This window comes from Pocillopora damicornis, chromosome 9, assembly GCF_964200805.1.
Source record: "Pocillopora damicornis chromosome 9, jaPocDami1.2, whole genome shotgun sequence".
Taxonomy (NCBI): Eukaryota; Metazoa; Cnidaria; class Anthozoa; order Scleractinia; family Pocilloporidae; genus Pocillopora; species Pocillopora damicornis.
The window spans coordinates 21,449,941-21,471,136 of record NC_142678.1 but is presented as its reverse complement, the minus strand read 5'-3'; the positions used below and the strand labels follow the sequence as shown (position 1 = coordinate 21,471,136).

The 21,196-nt window shown below is 39.0% G+C and overlaps 3 protein-coding genes and 1 pseudogene across 4 annotated transcripts; 3 read left to right on the top strand and 1 right to left on the bottom strand.

Annotated features, from left to right (window-relative positions):
- The first annotated feature begins 1,514 nt into the window (after positions 1 to 1,514).
- LOC149040627 (QRFP-like peptide receptor) lies at positions 1,515 to 3,697 on the top strand. Its single transcript, XM_089182563.1, has one exon. It carries the CDS (start codon positions 2,029 to 2,031, stop codon positions 3,031 to 3,033), a length of 1,005 nt encoding a protein of 334 aa, XP_089038689.1. The 5' UTR covers positions 1,515 to 2,028; the 3' UTR covers positions 3,034 to 3,697.
- A 3,820-nt stretch (positions 3,698 to 7,517) lies between these two features.
- LOC149040626 (uncharacterized) lies at positions 7,518 to 11,111 on the top strand. Its single transcript, XM_089182562.1, has 2 exons — positions 7,518 to 9,170; positions 10,302 to 11,111. Exons 1-2 carry the CDS (start codon positions 7,611 to 7,613, stop codon positions 10,347 to 10,349), a joined length of 1,608 nt encoding a protein of 535 aa, XP_089038688.1. The 5' UTR covers positions 7,518 to 7,610; the 3' UTR covers positions 10,350 to 11,111.
- On the bottom strand, positions 10,459 to 14,299 carry LOC149040625 (protein downstream neighbor of son homolog; annotated as a pseudogene). The gene is made up of 3 exons (XR_016179545.1): positions 13,385 to 14,299; positions 11,741 to 12,192; positions 10,459 to 10,931 (listed from the first exon to the last, which is right to left on the bottom strand). The product of XR_016179545.1 is annotated as a protein downstream neighbor of son homolog (transcript).
- A 4,779-nt stretch (positions 14,300 to 19,078) lies between these two features.
- Positions 19,079 to 20,922, top strand: LOC149040624 (QRFP-like peptide receptor). The gene has a single exon (XM_089182561.1). It carries the CDS (start codon positions 19,285 to 19,287, stop codon positions 20,287 to 20,289), a length of 1,005 nt encoding a protein of 334 aa, XP_089038687.1. The 5' UTR covers positions 19,079 to 19,284; the 3' UTR covers positions 20,290 to 20,922.
- The last annotated feature ends 274 nt before the right edge of the window (positions 20,923 to 21,196 follow it).

Sequence of the window (21,196 nt, the reverse complement as noted above, 5' to 3'; positions counted from 1 at the left end):
TATGAATGATAAAATGGAATAAAAACGACACGCAGTACAAAGTCATATGATGCGGATATTCAAAGATCCATGCCCCTTGCAAACCGGCTGCAATGTAGAGACAATTTTATTTTGCGTGTGTAATATTTACACGAGAAAAACAGTGGTTTCTTTCCCTCGACCAAAGAGAGCAAAAACAAAACAAAACAAATTGGAGCTTCCGTCCTGTGTAAGTTGGTGTCTTTCTCTCGGAAGTCTCCGCTGCTATAGAGCCTGATTCTAATAGCAGTAGATCGATTTGGTGCTGTGGTATATCCCTTCCATTCTCCGTTCGTCAACTCAAAGCGGTGTTCCTTGTTCATCCTGGGTACTTGGATTATCGCCATGGCCATCCAGTCCCCTTTCTTTATCGCCAATGAACTTGTTCAGTATCCCACAGCAGTGATAGAGTGTGAGCCTCACCGGGGAAATGTCTTCAGAGATACTTCTGAATTCTTAAACTACGTCGTGGCAAATATAAAAGCACTTTACTATATGCCTATTGTGTTGATTGCCTTTCAATACATTATCATTATTTGTAAATAGAATATGAGAGACGGTAAGTTTTGAGCTCGGTAAGGAAATAGAAAAAGATGTTTTTCGTCTTGTCACGAGCGTGGGACAAAGAAAACATTCGGAGTCCCCATGAGGAATCGAACCTCACACCATCGGATTCCGCAGCCGATGCTCTAGAGCATGGAAGCGCGTAACCTGAAGGTCTGAAGTTATTTTCGATCTCCCTGTCAAAATGTCCTGGATCTGCCTTTGTTTTATTTATTCTTTTTCTTCTGCGCAAAAACGATCTCGAATTTGATAACTTATTTACTGAATGAGAAGCTTGATGATAAAGGCGCTGTAAATATCATTTATACGGTGTGATCACGTGCAAGTGAACCAACTGTCCTCCCTCAGACATAGCGGAGGCTTTATCTGGCTTTCTCCCACCGACTTCAGCAGCTGAGTAATTCTGTTCGGCGACGATCACTTAAGTTTTCTGAAACTTTCCGACCCATTTCTTAGATGGTATTGATGAGATAAGGAATGCCTAATTGACATATCGACGGAGCACAGAACATTAAACAATATTGTTGTTAGCTTTAACGCCCACTTATTCTCTTTGAGCCGCGAATCGTCACTCATTAAGTGCGAAAATCGTTAACATAAGCATTTATCTATTTACTTCATCTTTTCTTTTTTTCATAGAATAACTTGTCGTTCACATGGAAAGCTGGAAGAGGAACTCTTCAGTATCAATCCTTTACACGATCTGCTCGGCTGTTTTATCTCCTCGAGCATAGTGCTGGATGCTTTATTTGACTATTTTTTCGCCAGCTTCAGCAGCTGTAAAATTCATTTCAGCGACGTACAAATTCGCTTCGTGGAAAAATAAAACTCCCCGCTTAACATAAAAATTGTCCTGAGCCCTTCCCTTTCATTATAACTTCGTGAAAAGCCTTAAAATGTACTTGAAAACCTCCAACTAGTCAACTGAGTAACGAGCCTACTGAGTAAGTTCCAGGCTGGATTAAACTTTCGATGACAACGTGATCAAAAATGAGTCCTTAATAAAAATGTCGGTGTAGAATATTGTCATTTGATTGATTGGCTAGTTTTAACACGTCATCATTATCAGTAAACATCTGTTGCTGGGATATTTCTGGAGTCTTTTTCTCGTCATTTCGTCAATAGTAACAATAATAATTTCAATAATAGGAACAACTTTCGAAAATTGTCCTTTTTTCTCCAACCATACTCTGAATTGGAAAAGTATCTCGATAATATAACTCCGAACGAAAGCTATTAAACTCCACTCTGGTTATCTGTTGGAGGAAGTTTCGGGTGTAGACTGCTGATTTTCTTAAATTTCTAGGCATGTTTAATAATTAAGCATGTTTTATTTATATAGATAGATATGATTCATAAGCTATGTTTTTTCCGGCTTTGGTAGAATATAAGTGACCTTCGCAGAGCTGCTGGCTGAAAACAAAACTGATCTCCTGGCACCGCAATATGTCAGCAAACGTGACAGCAACCATGAATGGAACACAGTCCATGTCGAGCTGCTTCAACCCCACAGCGACAAGAATTGGTGAAACCTTTGCCTACTGTCTGCTATTTGTTGTGTCGCTGGCTGGAAATATCCTCATTGGAATTATTGTCTATAAGGAAAAAGCTCTGAGAACACCAATCAACATTTTGATTGTAAACATGGCAACATCCGATCTGTTGTACTCGATTATCCGTTTTCCTGTACTTTTTGTAACGTTAAACACAGCCAGCCACTGGCTGCTCAGCGGTCCATTTGGCCAAGCGTTGTGTAGACTAAAGTATTTCATTACTGATGTCTCCGCGTTGGTGTCCGTTCAGAGCCTAGTTCTGATAGCAGTGGATCGATTTGTAACTGTGGTATTTCCTCTCCGTCCCTCACTGATCAGTTCAAAGCGATGCAGGCTCTTCATTCTCGTAATTTGGGTCGTTACCATGGCAGTCTCTTGCCCACAATTGCTTGTGTGGAATTTTCTCGAGAATACAGAAGGGCTGGTTTGTCAGCGGGAGTGGAACGACAAATTTAGAGCGTCCTCATCGATTGAAAATTACATTCTGGTAATGATCATTGTATTCATCTTTGTCCCTTTGGTTTTGATTGCCATACTTTACTTTTCCATTGCCGTAAGAATTAAATCGCAGAAGATTCCAGGTGAGCCTTCAGTAAACGCAAGAAAACAGCGCTTGAAGAGAGAAAGAAGTGTTCTGAAGATGTCCGTTGCCATCGTGTTCGTTTTTGCAGTATGTTGGCTGCCATTCAGTAGTGTTGTCATCTTATTCTTGTTTTCATCAGACAGCGCCATGATGTCATCTTGTGCCCTCCAATACTCTGAGCATATTGCCTTTTTTCTGGCTCGATCATACTGCGCTGTAAACCCTTGTATCTGTTTCATATTCAGCGGTAATTATCGTCAAGGTCTTAAGAACCTCCTCGGCTGTTTCTCTACTAATCAAGCTGCCCTGACATAGTTGTCGCCCCAATCTTTTGCATACTGTTCAGCATTATTCGAGGAATAAAATTTGTTTCCCATGCCAACAATTGGTTTCCCATATTTTCAATCTTTGTTTTTGTTTTTCTAACTTGTAAGGTCAAACTTTTTTGTAAACTCTTGCATCTAGCATATCATATCGAAGATAACAACCAAGCTCTTACAGACATCCTATATCTATCTGATTCTAGAGGAGCCTCGCTTTATTGCATCCAAAATGTTTGAATGAGGAACTCAGTGAAATTCAGTTAATAAATAGAAGAGAGTATTACGATTTTTCCTTTTTTCCTCGTTTATCTATTTTGAGCTGTACATGAAAAAGGACGTCGTATTTACCGAGATGATTTACTGCGATCTCTATAGGATACGTTAAATCCAGTTGTTTCCCAAAACTTGTAAATAATATTTATTTCATTCATTTACGTTAGTTTACCTTATAGCAAGAGAAACTTTGTTCAACGGTTCAAACCGTTTTTTGAACTCTGACCTAAGGATTTCGGTTGTATTGTGTACAGTTTGCGGTTATTAAAGTTTTACACTCTTCCTGTAAAATAGAGAGGTTTCCAATCAATATGTGATGGAAAAAGAAAAAGTTAAATCCACTTGACATCTAATATTACAAATAAATATTATAAAGAAAGCAATGGAAACTAGTTCTGCTTCTGCTTCAGCTTCAGATTATTTGTCATCACGGTCATTCCTTTTTATGGAAAATTAGAGTTTTGGGGAAAAAAAACCCTAATGGATCAAAAATTGCCTCTCTTCCTGAATTCTAACTAAGTGCTGAGTTAACTTTAAAAACCTTTAGTCATATTTTTTTACATTGAGAGTAAATTTGACAGAGTCCATTAGGAGGCCAACCGAATTTAAAAAAATTCTCATTAAAAGGGGAAAAGTTCTAACTAAGTGCTGAGTTAACTTTAAAAACCTTTAGTCATATTTTTTTACATTGAGAGTAAATTTGACAGAGTCCATTAGGAGGCCAACCGAATTTAAAAAAATTCTCATTAAAAGGGGAAAAGTTCTAACTAAGTGCTGAGTTAACTTTAAAAACCTTTAGTCATATCTCTTTGCATTGAGAGTAAATGTTACAGAGTCCATTAGGAGGTCAATTTCACATGAAAAAACCGAACTTTTGACGTTCTTCTGGGAGGGACAAACCCTAGAGAAGAAGAGGGCGACCTAATGATGAGGACTGTAACTAAAAGTACGTATGAGAGTAAGCAAAGTGCAGGCTCAGAACTTGTCTGACTCCTGTGAGCCTCATAACGGGGAGAGAGCCTAAAAAGTATCTGCACATTTTACTGCGCATGTCGAACTTGCTTGGGCTCATAATGGAAACCGTGTAGAGGGTAGCAAAGCTGTCTGACTCTCGTGAGTCTCATATTTACCGTGCAGAAATATATCAATAGGTGTGATCTGCTTATCATTGAAACTTTGAAAAGATAACATTTTACCGTTTTAATGAGCGACATATGCCCAAAAGAGCCGCTAAATTACAGGGTGACCTTATTCAATGGAATGATAGAACGCTGGAACCGTGAACGGTAGAACGGCGGAATAGTTGAATGGCGGAATATCCCAAAACCCGTCTTAAGAAGTGAAATAGCGGAATATCCCAAAACGCGGAATGCCTTTTTGTATGAAACGAAAGTCTCACAAAATAGAATTGTGATGAAATACGAAAATAATTCAAAGAGCATTACATGAAACACCTATGAAAGGCTGTTTCGAAAAAGCAAATACATCGCAGAACTAACCACTTAGCATAAAATGAGCGAAACGATTTTATTAAAAAACTATTACATGCCTAACCTATTCTGAATAACAGCTGGCCATCTGTCGGGTTTTAATTGATGTTTTGGTGCGAATTATTATTTTGGGGTGTATAAGGTAGGAGGATTATCGCAGATTGAAAATCAAACAAAATAGATATAAGCATCTGTAAGATATCTTTGCATCTAAATTAGGGAACCTGTTTTTCTCTGTCTCCAATTTTGGTTACAATTGTAAAAATTGTTGTTGAAGTACAAAAGATCGAATTTTGCATCGAACAGTTAAAGTAAAAATTAAGTGTAAATTTCGTACTATTTTTTCGTTATAAAAGAATAGGTGGCTTCTAGAGTTAGAGAGCATCTTGCTGAAAACGACACTGATCCTACAGTTCCAAGAATGTCGGCAAATGTTAGTGCGACGGTGAATGGAACACCGGTAACACTGAACTGCTTGGATCTAGATGTAAAGAGGATTGGTAAAACCTTTTTTTGCGGCCTGTTACTTGTTTTCTCAGTGTCTGGAAGTTTTTTCATCGCAATAATTGTCCACAAAACTAGATCCATGAGAAAGCTTATAAACTTTTTCTTAATAAATATGGCCATATCCGATCTTCTGTTTTTCCTTTTTTACAACAAACAACACAAACGCTCGGCTCCAGGTTGATCAGCGGTCCTCTTGGAGATGCGTCGTGTAAGCTGACTGTCTTCTTGGGAGATATCTGCTTTAGTGTGACTATTCAGAGCCTAGTTTTAATAGCATTCAATCGATTTGGAGCTGTATATTTTTCCCTCCGTCCCTAACTGATCAGTTCAAAGCTGTGTCAGTTCCTTATTCTTTTCATTTGGATCATCGCTAGTCTTACCAGCACCTGGATGAAATAAGTTAACAAATGGAAGCTATTTCCATGGTTTTTCTGTTTTTTCTATTTTTTCAGTTGGTAGTTGTTTTACGATCGCAACTAGTTATTACACTTTTGTTTTTGATTTTGTTTTGTTTTGTTTTTTTGGGGGGGGGAGGTCTGTTTATTTTCAACTGAACGTGCAGAATGAAAAATAACGTCACTGAGATAAACCGGATTTCCCCCAGACCTATTAAGTCCAATTATTTCACGAAACTTAGGAATAATCATGAATTGAAATGTCTGCTTTGAGAACTAACTTACTTAAATCCTATTTACAATTTACATTATGGCAAGTCAAACTTAGTTCATTGGTTCAAACCATTGTTTGAACTCTGCTGCTTGTTTTTCGGTTCTACAGTGTTTATTCCCTTACCACCTGTAAATAAAGAGTTTCCGATCATTTAGAGAGGAAATGAGCAAAAGTTTGATCGAAATGAAATCCAATACGAAAAATAAATGCAATCGACTCCCGATAACTTGAACCTTTAAGGAGAATTGAAGAAGGTTCCACTGAGTTACCAGGAGTTCGAGTTAACGGGAATTGAAAACAAGGGCTCGGGAATGAGGGAAAAACGGTGTTTTCTGTTTTTCGTCTTATACAGTATACATTTTAATACAATTCAATTACAGAGAAGTCGAATGAAAACGGAACACAAAATTACTGAAAATTACCTGAGTTAGCGGGAAGCTCGAGTTATCGAGGGTTTGAGTTACCGTGGATAAAACTGCTAGAAATGTTTGATGGAAATCCAGGGGAAATCGGTTTTTATTCAAGTTAACACGCGGGGTTCAAGTCAGCAAGGGAAGATTTATGAGTGCATGCGTTTGTTTAAGGCAACGGGGATGGGAAAATGCTAGACGATATACTTCACTTTCAGTTTTACCTGAAAAAGATGTCAGCTTTTGAAACACCATTGCGGCCACCAAAAACGCCAGACTACCGTCCAAATCTGGACGAGGCGATGGAATTAACGTACACTGATCCGAACCTAGAACCGGACCCAGAGGATAGCCCTCCAGCATCACAACTCGAGCCAAGGCATAAAGCTGCATTAGCCAAACAACGCAGCAACGAAGGTCTACGCCTTCAAAAAGAAAGCCGTCAAAAAGAAAACCTTCCGAGGAATAGCCGATCCACGCGGCAGCCAAGGAAGAGGAAACATGAAGACACCATCAGCGCTATCCAGTTCAAGAAGCAAAAAACTGAAACCTCCATTTTAAAACTGGAGAGACACTTACAACAAGAGACTTGCCCTAAGTCGCTTCAATACAAGGCGAAGGCAAACGTCACGCCTGACGAAACCTTTAGACAGGAAATAAGCGCTATTAAAAGTCACGCCGAAGAACAATACGTTAGCGCCCTAGTGCGCTTCCATCAGCGTAGAATTGTTAGTCACAAGAACAAACTTGAAAAGGCTAATATTGCCAAGTCTCGATCACAATACAATGTAAATACACGTGAAAGATCACGTTCGCCCTTGAGGAACATTGTAAATACTGATGTCGACAGGATAGACTAAATAGAAAATCAGCTTTCAGAGCTGAAAGATCTTATATGTACACGCTTTCAGAGTGATAATAAACATGTTGAAAAGTACAACAGTGTCATCTCTGAAAAATCAGTCGCCAAACCCACTACAGCAAAAAGGCTATCCAAGAATAATAAATGCAAAAAGCGTAGAAAAAATACACTACACAAGCGAGTGAATACAGAAAGGGAGAAAAATGAAAAATACCTTAAAAACCTTTCAGACAATACATTAACTGATTACCAAGTCAGCGTGTTAGCAAAAGGGCTCAAATTTATTGAAACACCCGTGACAAATGAAAATAAGATCAGGCAACAATTGTTGCGTGACTTCGAACAATTCGCTAGGCGAATGAGACTTAGATATATATTCCACGGGAATGACAAGGAACCACATCCTTTCCACGTCAAATCAAACTGGATACCACCAGTGCAACCTTCTATTGCCCTTGAACGCTACTTGGAAAATATCAAGTTAAGCCTTGCTGAAATAGAAATAACAAAGCCAAAACACAACCTGTCATACAACGAACACAAAGCAGTCAAAGAACTGCAAAACAATACTGCCATCAACCTTAAACGTGCTGACAAAGGCACCACAACAGTGATTCTCAACAAGAGGGACAAAATTCAAGAGGCCCAGGTTCAGCTCGACAACAGAGACCACTACCGACCTCTTGAAAACCCCATGGTCACTGACACATTAAAAAAAGTTAATGAGCTTATTGCTCAACTGCACAATGGCAAACATATAGACGATATGACAAAAAAGTGGCTTTCACAGACTCCCAATCCGCCCAGAATACCGATTTTCTACACTTTAACAAAAATCCACAAACCTTTGCCAGTGGGTAGACCGATTATATCGGGCTGCGAAGGACCAACTGAAAGGATATCATCCTTTGTAGATCATTTATTACAGCCTATTGCTCAAAAGCAAAAATCCTATCTCAAAGATACAACTGATTTCATCAACTTTATAGAGAAAACGCAAGTGTCAAATGATACTATTTTAGTATCAATGGATGTAACAAGCTTGTACACAAACATCCCACAAGAAGAGGGTATCACAATAGTATGCCAAGCATACGAAAAATACCACAATAACAGCTCTTCCATTCCGTCCCGCTACTTAAAACAAATGCTCGGGCTTATACTGAAAGAAAATTCGTTCCAGTTCAACGGAGTAAACTATCTCCAATGTTTTGGAACTGCCATGGGAACACGAATGGCGGTTGCTTTCGTCAATCTCTTTATGGCAGAAATTGAAACAAAACTGCTTCACCAAAGCAGTATCAAGCCGAGAGTATGGAAGCGTTACATTGACGACGTTTTCTCCCTGTGGGATGTTCGTAAACAAGACATTGATCTATTCATAGAACAAGCTAACACGTTCCATCCAACTATAAAGTTCACGGCTGAAATCTCAGAGACTGAAATCACATTCTTGGATACGGTTGTCTACAAAGGTGAAAGATTCCAAAACGAAGCTATCCTCGACGTCAAAACTCACTACAAACCGACCGAGACCTTTCAATATACACACTATTCATCTTGCCACCCGCCAGGTGTTAAGAAAGGCTTTATTAAAGGAGAAGCTATCAGACTTCTAAGAACAAACTCCTCGGAAAGAAATTTCCAGGAGGCCATGTGTAATTTCAAAACACGACTTGAAGCACGTGGTTACCCAAAAAGCCTAATTGAAAAAACGTTATCTGAGGTCTCGTTTGCCGCAAGGCAGTCGACACTTAAAAAACAAACTAAAAAAACTAAAGGCAAAATATTGCCTTTTGTGACAGCATACCACCCAGGGGTTAAACATTTACAACAAATACTGATGCAAGAATGGAACCTCATCCAAAATCAGCCACTGCTGAAAGCAATTTTCAAAACGCCTCCGATTATATCATACACTAGTTATAGTTCTCACTAGAGCTGCCCCCGCCCTACAGTACCATTGTATTTTGTTTTTTTTTTTTAGTTGGGCTTGTTGTTTACAGTTGTGTAATTTTTCTGTTATGTTGTTACGGAATTGTGGCTCAATACTTTGGTTTTAGTAATTTTGGATCTCAAGATACTACAAGTGTACAAAATGTAGTTTTGCGAAGTGCTTGGGATGTTTTTTTTTGCTGTAATTTACAATTACAACCAGTAATTTCCTTTCTTTGACTACTGTTTACTTTCAGTTGTGCTGCGAGTCCTTCGCGCCCAATAACAGACTTGCCTCTGACAAATCCAGAAATTGCCGAGTCTTTCGGCTTTGTGCAATAAGCTTGATTTGCGGCGGACAAATCGGAGTTAACCGAGTCTTTCGGTCAAAATGCTAAACTTACACCGTCTTCTGAGCATCGGTGAAATTATTTCTGTATTAACTTCTGTATAACACAAATAAGTCAAGACAGCTTTTAAGCACAAAACAGCACTCTCCGCGCCTTTCACACTTTGATGGTCGCGTGGACTCCGACCGAAGAAACTCTAAAACTCTGAGAATAATCCAACATCAAAGCAAACGAGTTAGAAGCTCAACTTTTTCATGTATTTGATATCTGGTTATACTTTAATTATGCTGCAAGTTCTTTGCTTTAAGTTCTCACGTTAGCTGACTGAGCTGTGGACCCTCCGCCGCCTTCGATCGAGACTTCACACAACCGTTTCTCTTTTGACGGATTCTGATCACCTTTTAAACTCAAAACTACCTTTAATTGTTAGAAAGATGCTATACACAATCACCATTGGACTTGGAAACGCTTCTCGACGCGGACGCTTAACTCGAAATCTCGACAAGGACAAAGCTCGTGTCAAAGACGCCGATCCCAAAAGTCCTCGCGCGCGTGTCTTTTTGCTGGCCGCCCATGACCATTTGCGGGAAAAACGTTGATACCTTGCGGCCTTGCAAGCAATCAAATCGAGTTTTTTTTTGGTTATGATCTACCGAAAATACCGACATTCTCTCTTCTCAAGTCTTCCTCTATATTACGCGGGGAGTCCTAAGGTGCCTCCTCGGGTTTTTGGCCCTCTGGGGCCAAAAAACCCTGCGGGGGCAAAAAGAGGTAAATCGCTCAAAGACATACTCGTCAGAGCGAAGCTTTAATTAAAGGCTTTTGCGTCGCAAACGTAAAAACACACAGGGGAGTCTGTGTAGGCCTGTCTATGACCTTTTCACTTTTTGAGCAAGAATTTGCAACATGGGCGTTTGAGAAAAAAAGACTTATAAATGTTTTTGTTCTGTACTTTGAAACAATTCTGGTTGTATTAACATTCTCTCAGCTAATGTTGAATACACTGAAGTAGAAGTGCATGGAGTATTCAAGTGATATAGAATCTTTGGTAGCCTTATACTGATCACAGCATGTAGCATGGCAAGAATTCAATCAAGAGTCCTTGACATAGAGAAAAGTTTGTCTTTGCAGCTAAGGTCTTTTAAACACATTTCCTTAAGTTTTTCTGCCTCCAGGTAGTGTCTCCACTGTCCATGTGAGATACTTTGCTGTAAATTACACCCACTCTGAATATAGTTTTTCTCTGTTTTAATGCTTGGGACATTAAATGCTACTGATGGTTGGTGCACAAAGAAGGTGGCTTTGAAGTCTCCTCCTTGTGATTCCCTCAGTAGATGACACAGTTCATACAGACAGCCAGGAAGGATTGGACCAGAAATCTCCAGGCTGTATAACTAAAAGGATATCATCACAATTAGAGCACCCTTCATTTAAGAGTTGAAAAACCCAAAACCTAGTAAGTAATCATAGTCACCAATTACAGCAATGAAAACATCTTAAGGAACCAATGAAAATTCACAGTAAACTAAACAAATCATCTGAAGTGCTGGAAATAAATGTGCGTTATTGACCAAGCTTGTTTGACTAAGATGGCTACATATTGACCAAGTTCTTTTTTTGTGCACAATAAACCCATGAGAGTAGTTTATATTGTCTTTGTTTTTCTTGTCTTCTGCAGCTTTTTGCAACTCCATTGCCCACACTGTCCAAAAATTGAAAAAAAAAAATTTTAAGTCCCTTCCATGCAATGTATTTTCACACAGGATCAAAGTGGGAAATCCCAAGCAGGCAAGAGAGGCCCATCTTGCCTGTTGGGGTAGCCAATCAAAGAACAGGATTCACTTCATATTGACCAAAGGCGCTGCCAGTGACATCATAAACAGTTGTTGTCATAGCATGCATTTTTCAGGTAAGATACTTCTCCTCTTTCCACTTAGTTTAAATTGGCAACAAAAAATTTTCAGGTAAACCTAGCAAAACATTGGAGGGGAGGGGGATCACTATGCAATACTGTTAGTAGCTTCATAATAGTGGAACAAGAATAAACTGTGTTACATGTTACTGTTTTGGCCAATAGTCTCCAGAGAAAGCATAACCTTTACCTTATTGTTGCAAGAATTATCATTGATCTTATCATGATGGTAGAGCATCTGTAAAGAATAAGGTCAAGAAATATTGAAAATCAATCAAATGTATCCTATACCTGTGCCATAGCCTTAGCTTTTTGATGCTTCATGGTCCCTTGGTTTACCTTCAGACCCTTTAAAGTGGCTCCTTCAAATGCAACAGGGGCCAGCAGTGTTGGTGGCACCTGAGCTTGTGGTCCAGTGTTGGCTGTTAAACTTTTACAGTTGAGTAGGAAGTTAAACAATGCAAGAGTATCAACTCCTCTCACTAACACTGTAGAAGTTGGTTGTTGATCTAAGCTTCTTAGATTGTTCCTCTGATGTGGTGTAACAACTTTGGGGTTTAACAGTGGAAACTGTTCCTTATCAAGTCCCATGCTTTCTAGCCACTCACACTTGTCAATACTCTCATCATCAGAATCATTCCCAAGCTCAGCATCTTCCTCTTAGTCTGAGTCCTCATCCTGAGATTCAGGCCCAGACTCTTTCTTTCCTTTGACCTCCAAGTGCGGCATGGTAAAGTTAATTCCTGGGATGTGATAATATAATATTGTTATCATGAAGAAAATTAGATTCAAGAGAAAAATAGCCTTTGAAGGGTAAAATTACTGATTAAGTGATTGGGTAATTTCAAGGTAGATTATATTCAATACATCCTGAAAAAAGAAACCAGATGAACACAAGTACTAAAGGGCTAGCCCTGTAATCACTTTAAATCAGGTGAACACAGGGCATGTTGGGAAAACTCAAGATTGTGTTAAACCATGATGCATTAACTGTTTGCATAATTTTGGTGAGTTTTCCCAAACCATGGGTGTTCAATTGGTTATGTGAACAAGGAAAAGTCTTCAATTACTGTAATTGAATATAAATTTGTAACAACACAATAAATCTAAAATGTTACAATCATGTTTACAATTGGTTGCAGCAGCTCAGTTATTTTACTCAAAACCAGTGGCATCTTGGGAGCATTTCTTGTCTGTAGTGGTCAGTACATGTAAGCATACATACAAATTTATTCTGGAGCTCAAATCACATTGTTATATTCCTAGACTTTCACTCAACAAAACAAGCACTGGGATTGGTTGATCTTGGTCACATGCCCCTGATCAAAATCCTGACCAGGACACAATTATGCAGTTGTTGCAAGCATGCTGAATACATGTACAACAGCATGTTTTTGCCATATGATTGTTTAAGAGAAAGTCCAAATATAGAACAAAGCACCTAATGTATGGTCCCTTGGGAAACTAGTTAGTTTTGTTTTCTTGAGAGTTCTGATGTTTCCCGAGACAAAGTTGAGGGAAACATCAGGAATCTCAGGAAAACAAAACTAACTATTTCCATGGGGACCAGACTTAATTGTATATTATATCATCCCACTGCTAACAGCTGTTTTCATTGGATCATTGTCTCATCTTGAATAAAATCACCTTGGTTACCTACATATAAAGGTACAAGGTTACCAGCTCAAGGTTATAAGTGTCTGGTAAAGGTTTTCGATGAACTATTTCTACAATGATTATTGCACCCATGAAACTAATCTGTACAGTGTAATTAAGTATTATCAACTGAGTTGATAACATAAATTGGTCATCTTAAAGAGTTTAAAAGCTGACGTTTTGAGCTGTAGCCCTTTGTCAGAGGGATATCGCAGCATCACAGTTTCTTTAGAAAGTTTCTCCCTTTATTCATAAACCTGTACAGTGATGTAGATTTACCTTCACTCCTCAATGCATCCCGGAAACCTTTGGTCGTGGGTGTTATAACCACTTAAACTGCATCATCCCTGTTTATTCCAGCTGCCTGAAAAAGCATAGTGTTCTGATTTGCAACTAGATAAAAGTAAGGACAAAAACCAACGCGCACCATGTTGAAGACGGAGCGAAAACTGGACACCCAGTCATGGTGAAGAGAAGATGCCATTTCTTCCGTGATTAGAAAATGTCTTTTCGAACTAGTTCTACCATCGGCTGATTTACGTGGAAAAAGTTCAAGCCACGGTAGAGAAGGGTGCATCCAAACTTTGGTAAAGGAACAAAATGATTCAGGATGAGAAGCACCGTTTCCATTTGAATCGATTTCCTTTGTTTGGCAACGAACAAAATGTGACATACCAGCAGCTTCGTCAAATGTCTTCAATGTCCCACACCAATTAAACGTCTTGGAAGAAGAAAATCTTACTTTAGTTTTTAAGCTCCAGTCTAAAGGAAAAAATTCTGAACCATCATTCTCGCCGATTTTCTCTTTAGCCACAGTTAGTGGAGAATCAGCAACGTCAGTTTCCAGGCTATTGCCAGTATTTTGCTGTTGTGAGTTATTACTTGTTTCATGAACAGTGTTTGTGGATCCATTTTCCTGATTCTCGTCCAGTCCATCGAGGGCACTAAACAGCCTGCATTCTGTAGTTTTCTCTTCTGCGGAGAGATTCGCCTTTTTCCTCGGAGAACACTTAAACGGATTCGCTCGCTTTAACGCCTGTGAGCGTCCATCTTGAATTCGTCCATTGATAGGTTTCAAGGCGTTTGAAATCCGTTTTGATGAGTTTTGAGTCAGCTTCTTCTTTTTATCTTCAATTTTATAACTCCTGAAGGTTTTTTAAACCGAATAAGCTCAGGTGAGTGTTTTTCTTCCATGTTTAAAAGCGACAATTATTTTCCTTCAACTTTGCCAGCAACGAATTATAAATTCCGCGCCAAAACATCACGTGATATTTACCTTACTAGTACCCAAGCTTCCTCTCTTCGTCTCCTCAAAACATCACATTTCAACCAAAATCTTTTTCGGTAGGTTTACTCTGAAAAATATTTCTAGAAGAAAAATTTTTTCTCCTGATCCCTGTAATGTTCTTCCAAGTTTTTCCAAATTCCAGTTGTTAGCAACGACGGTAATAATACTGGATTCACTTGACATTTATTGATTTCTACGTTCCGAAGCGTCAAGAATTTTTGCGGACTGGACGTTTAATAATCGCCTTGAAATAAGTTCATCACATATAACTCCGCAAAGTAAATTGACGAGCAAAACGACTTTAAATTATCGCTGGTTACGGCTTCTACCAATTGGGAGAATGTTCAAGACGCCGTTTGATGCAGATAGCGCTATGATTATGGAATATCAGTTTTAACAGCTGACAGCTACTAGCTTATTTCGGACAAAATTTCGTTTCCCTTACTTTTGTGGTTTTTTAGGCAGACGCAAATTAAACTAGTGCATGTAAGATAACAAATTCTCCAAAATTTTCCATCGAATATTTTCTTAGCCTGTGAAAAGACTGGTCGTTATGAATGATAAAATGGAGTAAAAACGACATGAAGTTTTAAGTCATATCATGCGGATATTAAAAGATCCATGCCTTTTTCTTCTGCGCAAACCGGCTTAAATGTAGAGAAAATTTTATTTTGCGTGGGTAATATTTACACGAGAAAAAACAGTGGTTTCTTTCCCTCGACTGATCCCTGTAATGTTCCTCTAAGTTTTTCCAAATTCCAATTGTTAGCAACGACGGTAATAGAACTGGATTCACTTGACATTTATTGATCTCTACGTTCCGAAGCGTCAAGAATTTTGACGTTTAACAATCGTCTTGAAATAAGTTCATCACATATAACTCCGCAAAGTAAATTGACGAGCAAAACGACTTCAAATTATCGCCGGTTACGGCTTGTACCAATTGGGAGAATATCCAAGACGCCGTTTAATGCAAATAGTACCATGATTATGTAATATCAGTTTTAACAGCTGACAGCTACTAGCCTTTTTCGGAAAAAATTTCGTTTCCCTTAACTTTGTGGTTTTTTTAGACAGATGCAAATTAAATTAGTGCATGTAAGATAACAAATTCTCCAAAATTTTCCATCGTAGATTTTCTTAGCCTGTGAAAAGACTGGTCGTTATGAATGATAAAATGGATTAAAAACGACACGACGTACAATGCCATATGATGCGGATATTCAAAGATCCATGCCCCTTGCAAACCGGCTGCAATGTAGAGACAATTTTATTTTGGGTGGGTAATATTTACACGAGAAAAACAGTGATTTCTTTCCCTCGACCAAAGAGAACAAAAACAAAACAAAACAACTGAATTGGAGCTTCCGTCCTGTGTAAGTTGGTGTCTTTCTCTCGGAAGTCTCCGCTGCTATAGAGCCTGATTCTAATAGCAGTAGATCGATTTGGTGCTGTGGTATATCCCTTCCATTCTCCCATTCATTCGTTTCCCTTAACTTTATGGTTTTTTTAGACAGGCGCAAATTAAACTAGTGCATGTAAGATAACAAATTCTCCAAAATTTTCCATCGTAGATTTTCTTAGCCTGTGAAAAGATTGGTCGTTATGAATGATAAAAATGGATTAAAAACGACACGCAGTACAAAGTCATATGATGCGGATATTCAAAGATCCATGCCCCTTGCAAACCGGCCTAAATGTAGAGACAATTTTATTTTGCGTGGGTAATATTTACACGAGAAAAACAGTGGTTTCTTTCCCTCGACCAAAGAGAACAAAAACAAAACAAAACAAATTAGAGCTTCCGTCTTGTGTAAGTTGGTGTCTTTCTCTCGGAAGTCTCCGCTGCTATATCAATTCAGAGCCTGGTTCTAATAGCAGTAGATCGATCTGGTGCTGTGGTATATCCCTTCCATTCTCCGTTCGTCAACTCAAAGCGGTGTTCCTTGTTCATCCTGGGTACTTGGATTATCGCCATGGCCATCCAGTCCCCTTTCTTTATCGCCAATGAACTTGTTCAGTATCCCACAGCAGTGATAGAGTGTGAGCCTCACTGGGAAAATGTCTTCAGAAATACTTCTGAATTCTTAGACTACGTCGTGGCAAATATAAAAGCACTTTACTATATGCCTATTGTGTTGATTGCCTTTCAATACATTATCATTATTTGTAAATAGAATAAGAGACGGTAAGTTTTGAGCTCGGTAAGGAAATAGAAAAAGATGTTTTTCGTCTTGTCACGAGCGTGGGACAAAGAAAACATTCGGAGTCCCCATGTGGAATCGAACCTCACACCATCGGATTCCGCAGTCCGATGCTCCGAGCATGGAAGCGCGGAATATGAAGGTCTGAAGTTATTTTCGATCTCCCTGTCAAAATGTCCTGGATCTGCCTTTGTTTTATTTATTCTTTCCTTCTGCGCAAAAACGATCTCGAATTTGATAACTTATTTACTGAATGAGAAGCTTGATGATAAAGGCGCTGTAAATATCATTTATACGGTATGATCACGTGCAAGTGAACCAACTGTCCTCCCCCCTCAAACACTGCGGAGGCTTTATCTGGCTTTCTCCCACCGACTTCAGCAGCTGAGTAATTCTGTTCGGCGACGATCACCTAAGTTTTCTGAAACTTTCCGACCCATTTCTTAGATGGTATTGATGAGATAAGGAATGCCTAATTGACATATCGACGGAGCACAGAACATTAAACAATATTGATAAGAATACATGAAAGTCATATATTTGTACTGCGGAAAATACATTTTAAGCAAATGAAGATCATCGCAGTATATACTCAACTTAAGCAGTTGAGAAATAAGGCCTGAAAAAAAAAAATTCAGGCCTGAACGGGAATCGAACCCATGACATCTGCGATACCGGTGCAGCGCTCTAACCAACTGAGCTATCAAGCCAACTGGGAGCCGGTCAATTGTGAGTTCGTTATATGCCCGTAGATGGAGAAGGTGTGATAAGAATACATGAAAGTCATATATTTGTACTGCGGAAAATACATTTTAAGCAAATGAAGATCATCGCAGTATATACTCAACTTAAGCAGTTGAGAAATAAGGCCTGTAAAAAAAATTCAGGCCTGAACGGGAATCGAACCCATGACCTCTGCGATACCGGTGCAGCGCTCTAACCAACTGAGCTATCAAGCCAACTGGGAGCTGGTCAATTGTGAGTTCTTTATATGCCCGTAGATGGAGAAGGTGTGATAAGAATACATGAAAGTCATATATTTGTACTGCGGAAAATACATTTTAAGCAAATGAAGATCATCGCAGTATATACTCAACTTAAGCAGTTGAGAAATAAAGCCTGAAAAAAAAATTCAGGCCTGAACGGGAATCGAACCCATGACCTCTGCGATACCGGTGCAGCGCTCTAACCAACTGAGCTATCAAGCCAACTGGGAGCTGGTCAATTGTGAGTTCTTTATATGCCCGTAGATGGAGAAGGTGTGATAAGAATACATGAAAGTCATATATTTGTACTGCGGAAAATACATTTTAAGCAAATGAAGATCATCGCAGTATATACTCAACTTAAGCAGTTGAGAAATAAGGCCTGAAAAAAAAAAAATTCAGGCCTGAACGGGAATCGAACCCATGACCTCTGCGATACCGGTGCAGCGCTCTAACCAACTGAGCTATCAAGCCAACTGGGAGCTGGTCAATTGTGAGTTCTTTATATGCCCGTAGATGGAGAAGGTGCGATAAGAATACATGAATACATAAATGTATTTTCCGCAGTACAAATATATGACTTTCATGTATTCTTATCACACCTTCTCCATCTACGGGCATATAACGAACTCACATTTGACCGGCTCCCAGTTGGCTTGATAGCTCAGTTGGTTAGAGCGCTGCACCGGTATCGCAGAGGTCATGGGTTCGATTCCCGTTCAGGCCTGAATTTTTTTCAGGCCTTATTTCTCAACTGCTTAAGTTGAGTATATACTGCGATGATCTTCATTTGCTTAAAATTAAACAATATTGTTGTTGGCTTTAACGCCCACTTATTCTCTTTAAGCTGCGAATCGTCATTCATTAAGTGCGAAAATCGGCAATATAAGCATTTATCTCTTTACTTCATGTTTTCTTTTTTTCATAGAATAACTTGTCGTTCACATGGAAAGCTGGAAGAGGAACTCTTCAGTATCAATCCTTTACACGATCTGCTCGGCTGTTTTATCTCCTCGAGCATAGTGCTGGATGCTTTATTTGGCTATTTTTTTCGCCAGCTTCAGCAGCTGTAAAATTCTGTTCAGCGACGTACAAATTCTCTTCGTGGAGAAAGAAAACTCCCCACTTAACATAAAAATTGTCCTGAGCCCTTCCCTTTCATTATAACTTCGTGAAAAGCCGTAAAATGTACTTGAAAAACCTCCAACCAATCAACTGAGTAACGAGCCTACTGAGTAAGTTCCAGGCTGGATTAAACTTTCGATGACAACGTGATTAAAAATGAGTTCTTAATAAAAATGTCGGTGTAGAATATTGTCATTTGATTGATTGGCTTGTTTTAATACGTGATCATCATCAGTAAACATCTGTTGCTGGGATATTTCTGGAGCCTTTTTCTCGTCATTTCGTCAATAGAAACAATGATAATTTCAATAATAGAAAAAAAAGCTGACGTTTCGAGCGTTAGCCCTTCGTCAGAGCGATGGTGAAAACATAAATTAGCCACCGCAAAGGGTAAAAAAGCTGACGTTTCAAGCGTTAGCCCTTCGCAATCGCTCTGACGAAGGCTAACACTAAATTACCTTTTATTTATATAGATAGATACGATACATAAGCTATGTTTTTCCGGCTTTGGTAGAATATAAGTGGCCTTCGTAGAGCTGCTGGCTGAAAACAAAACTGATCTCCTGGCACCGCAGTATGTCAGCAAACGTGACAGCAACCATAAATGGAACACAGTCCATGTCGAGCTGCTTCAACCCCACAGCGACAAGAATTGGTGAAACCTTTGCCTACTGTCTGCTATTTGTTGTGTCGCTGGCTGCAAATATCCTCATTGGAATTATTGTCTACAAGGAGAAAGCTATGAGAACACCAATCAACATTTTGATTGTAAACATGGCAATTTCCGATCTGTTGTTCTCGATTATCTATTTTCCTGCACTTTTTGTAAGGTTAAACACAGCCAGCCAGTGGCTGCTCAGTAGTCCATTTGGCCAAGCGTTGTGCAGACTAATGTATTTCGTTGCTGATGTCTCCGTTGTTGTGTCCATTCAGAACCTAGTTCTGATAGCAGTCGATCGATTTGTAGCTGTGGTATTTCCTCTCCGTCCCTCACTGATCAGTTCAAAGCGATGCAGGCTCTTCATTCTCGTACTTTGGGTCGTCGCCATGGCAGTCTGTTGCCCACAATTGCTTGTGTGGAAAGTTGTCGACAATACAGAAAGGCTGGTTTGCCAGCGGGAGTTGAACGACAAATTTAGAGAGTCCTCATCGATTAAAAACTACACTCTGGTAACGATCATTGTATTCCTCTATGTCCCTTTGGTTTTGATTGCCATATTTGACTTTTCCATTGCCGTAAGAATTAAATCGCAGAAGATTCCAGGTGAGCCTTCAGTAAACGCAAGAAAACAGCGCTTGAAGAGAGAGAGAAATGCTCTGAAGATGTCCGTTGCCATCGTGTTCGCTTTTGCAGTATGCTGGCTGCCATCCTGTATCATTTTCTTCTTATTCTTGTTTTCATCAGACAGCGCCATGATGTCATCTTGTGCCTTCCAATACTCTGCACATATTACTATCATTCTGGTTCGATCATACTGCGCTGTAAACCCTTGTATCTGTTTCATATTCAGCGGTAATTATCGTCAAGGTCTTAAGAACCTCGTCGGCTGTTTCTCCACCAATGAAGCTGCCCTGACATAGTTGTCGCCCCAATCTTTTGCATACTGTTCAGCATTATTCGAGGAATAAAATTTGTTTCCCATGCCAACAGTTGGTTTCCACATTTTCAATCTTTGATTTTGTTTTTCTATCTTGTAAGGTCAAACCTTTATGAAAACTCTTGCATTTAGCAAATCATATCGAAAATAACAGTCAACCTCTTACGAACATCGCTTTATTGCATCTAAAATGTTTGAAGTAGCACTCAGTGAAATTCAGTTAATAAATAGAAGAGAGTATTACGATTTTTCCTTTTTTCCTCGTTTATCTATTTTCAGATGTACATGAAAAAAGGACAACGTATTTTACCGAGATGAACTGCGATCTCTATAGGATACGTTAAATCCAGTTGTTTCCCAAAACTTGTAAATAATATTCATTTAATACATTTATGTTAGTTTACCTTATAGCAAGAGAAACTTTGTTCAACGGTTAAAACCGTCTTTTGAACTCTGACTTAAGGATTTCGGATGTATTGTGTACAGTTTGCGGTTAGTAAAGTTTTACACTCTTCCTGTAAAATAAAGAGGTTTCCAATCAATATGTGATGGAAAAAGGAAAAGTAAAATCTACTTGACATCTAATATTACGAATAAATATTATCAAGAAAGCAATGGGAACTAGTTCTGTTTCTGCTTCAGCTTCAGATTATTTGTTATCACGGTCATTCCTTTTTATGGAAAATTAAAGTTTTGGGGGAAAAAAACTCTAATGGATCAAAAATTGCCTCTCTTCCTGATTCTAACGAGTGCTGAGTTAACGTTAAAAACCTTTAGTCATATTTTTTTACATTGAGAGTAAATTTGACAGAGTCCATTAGGAGGCCAACCGAATTTAAAAAAATTCTCATTAAGAAACCGAACTTTGGACGTTCTTCTGGGAGGGACAA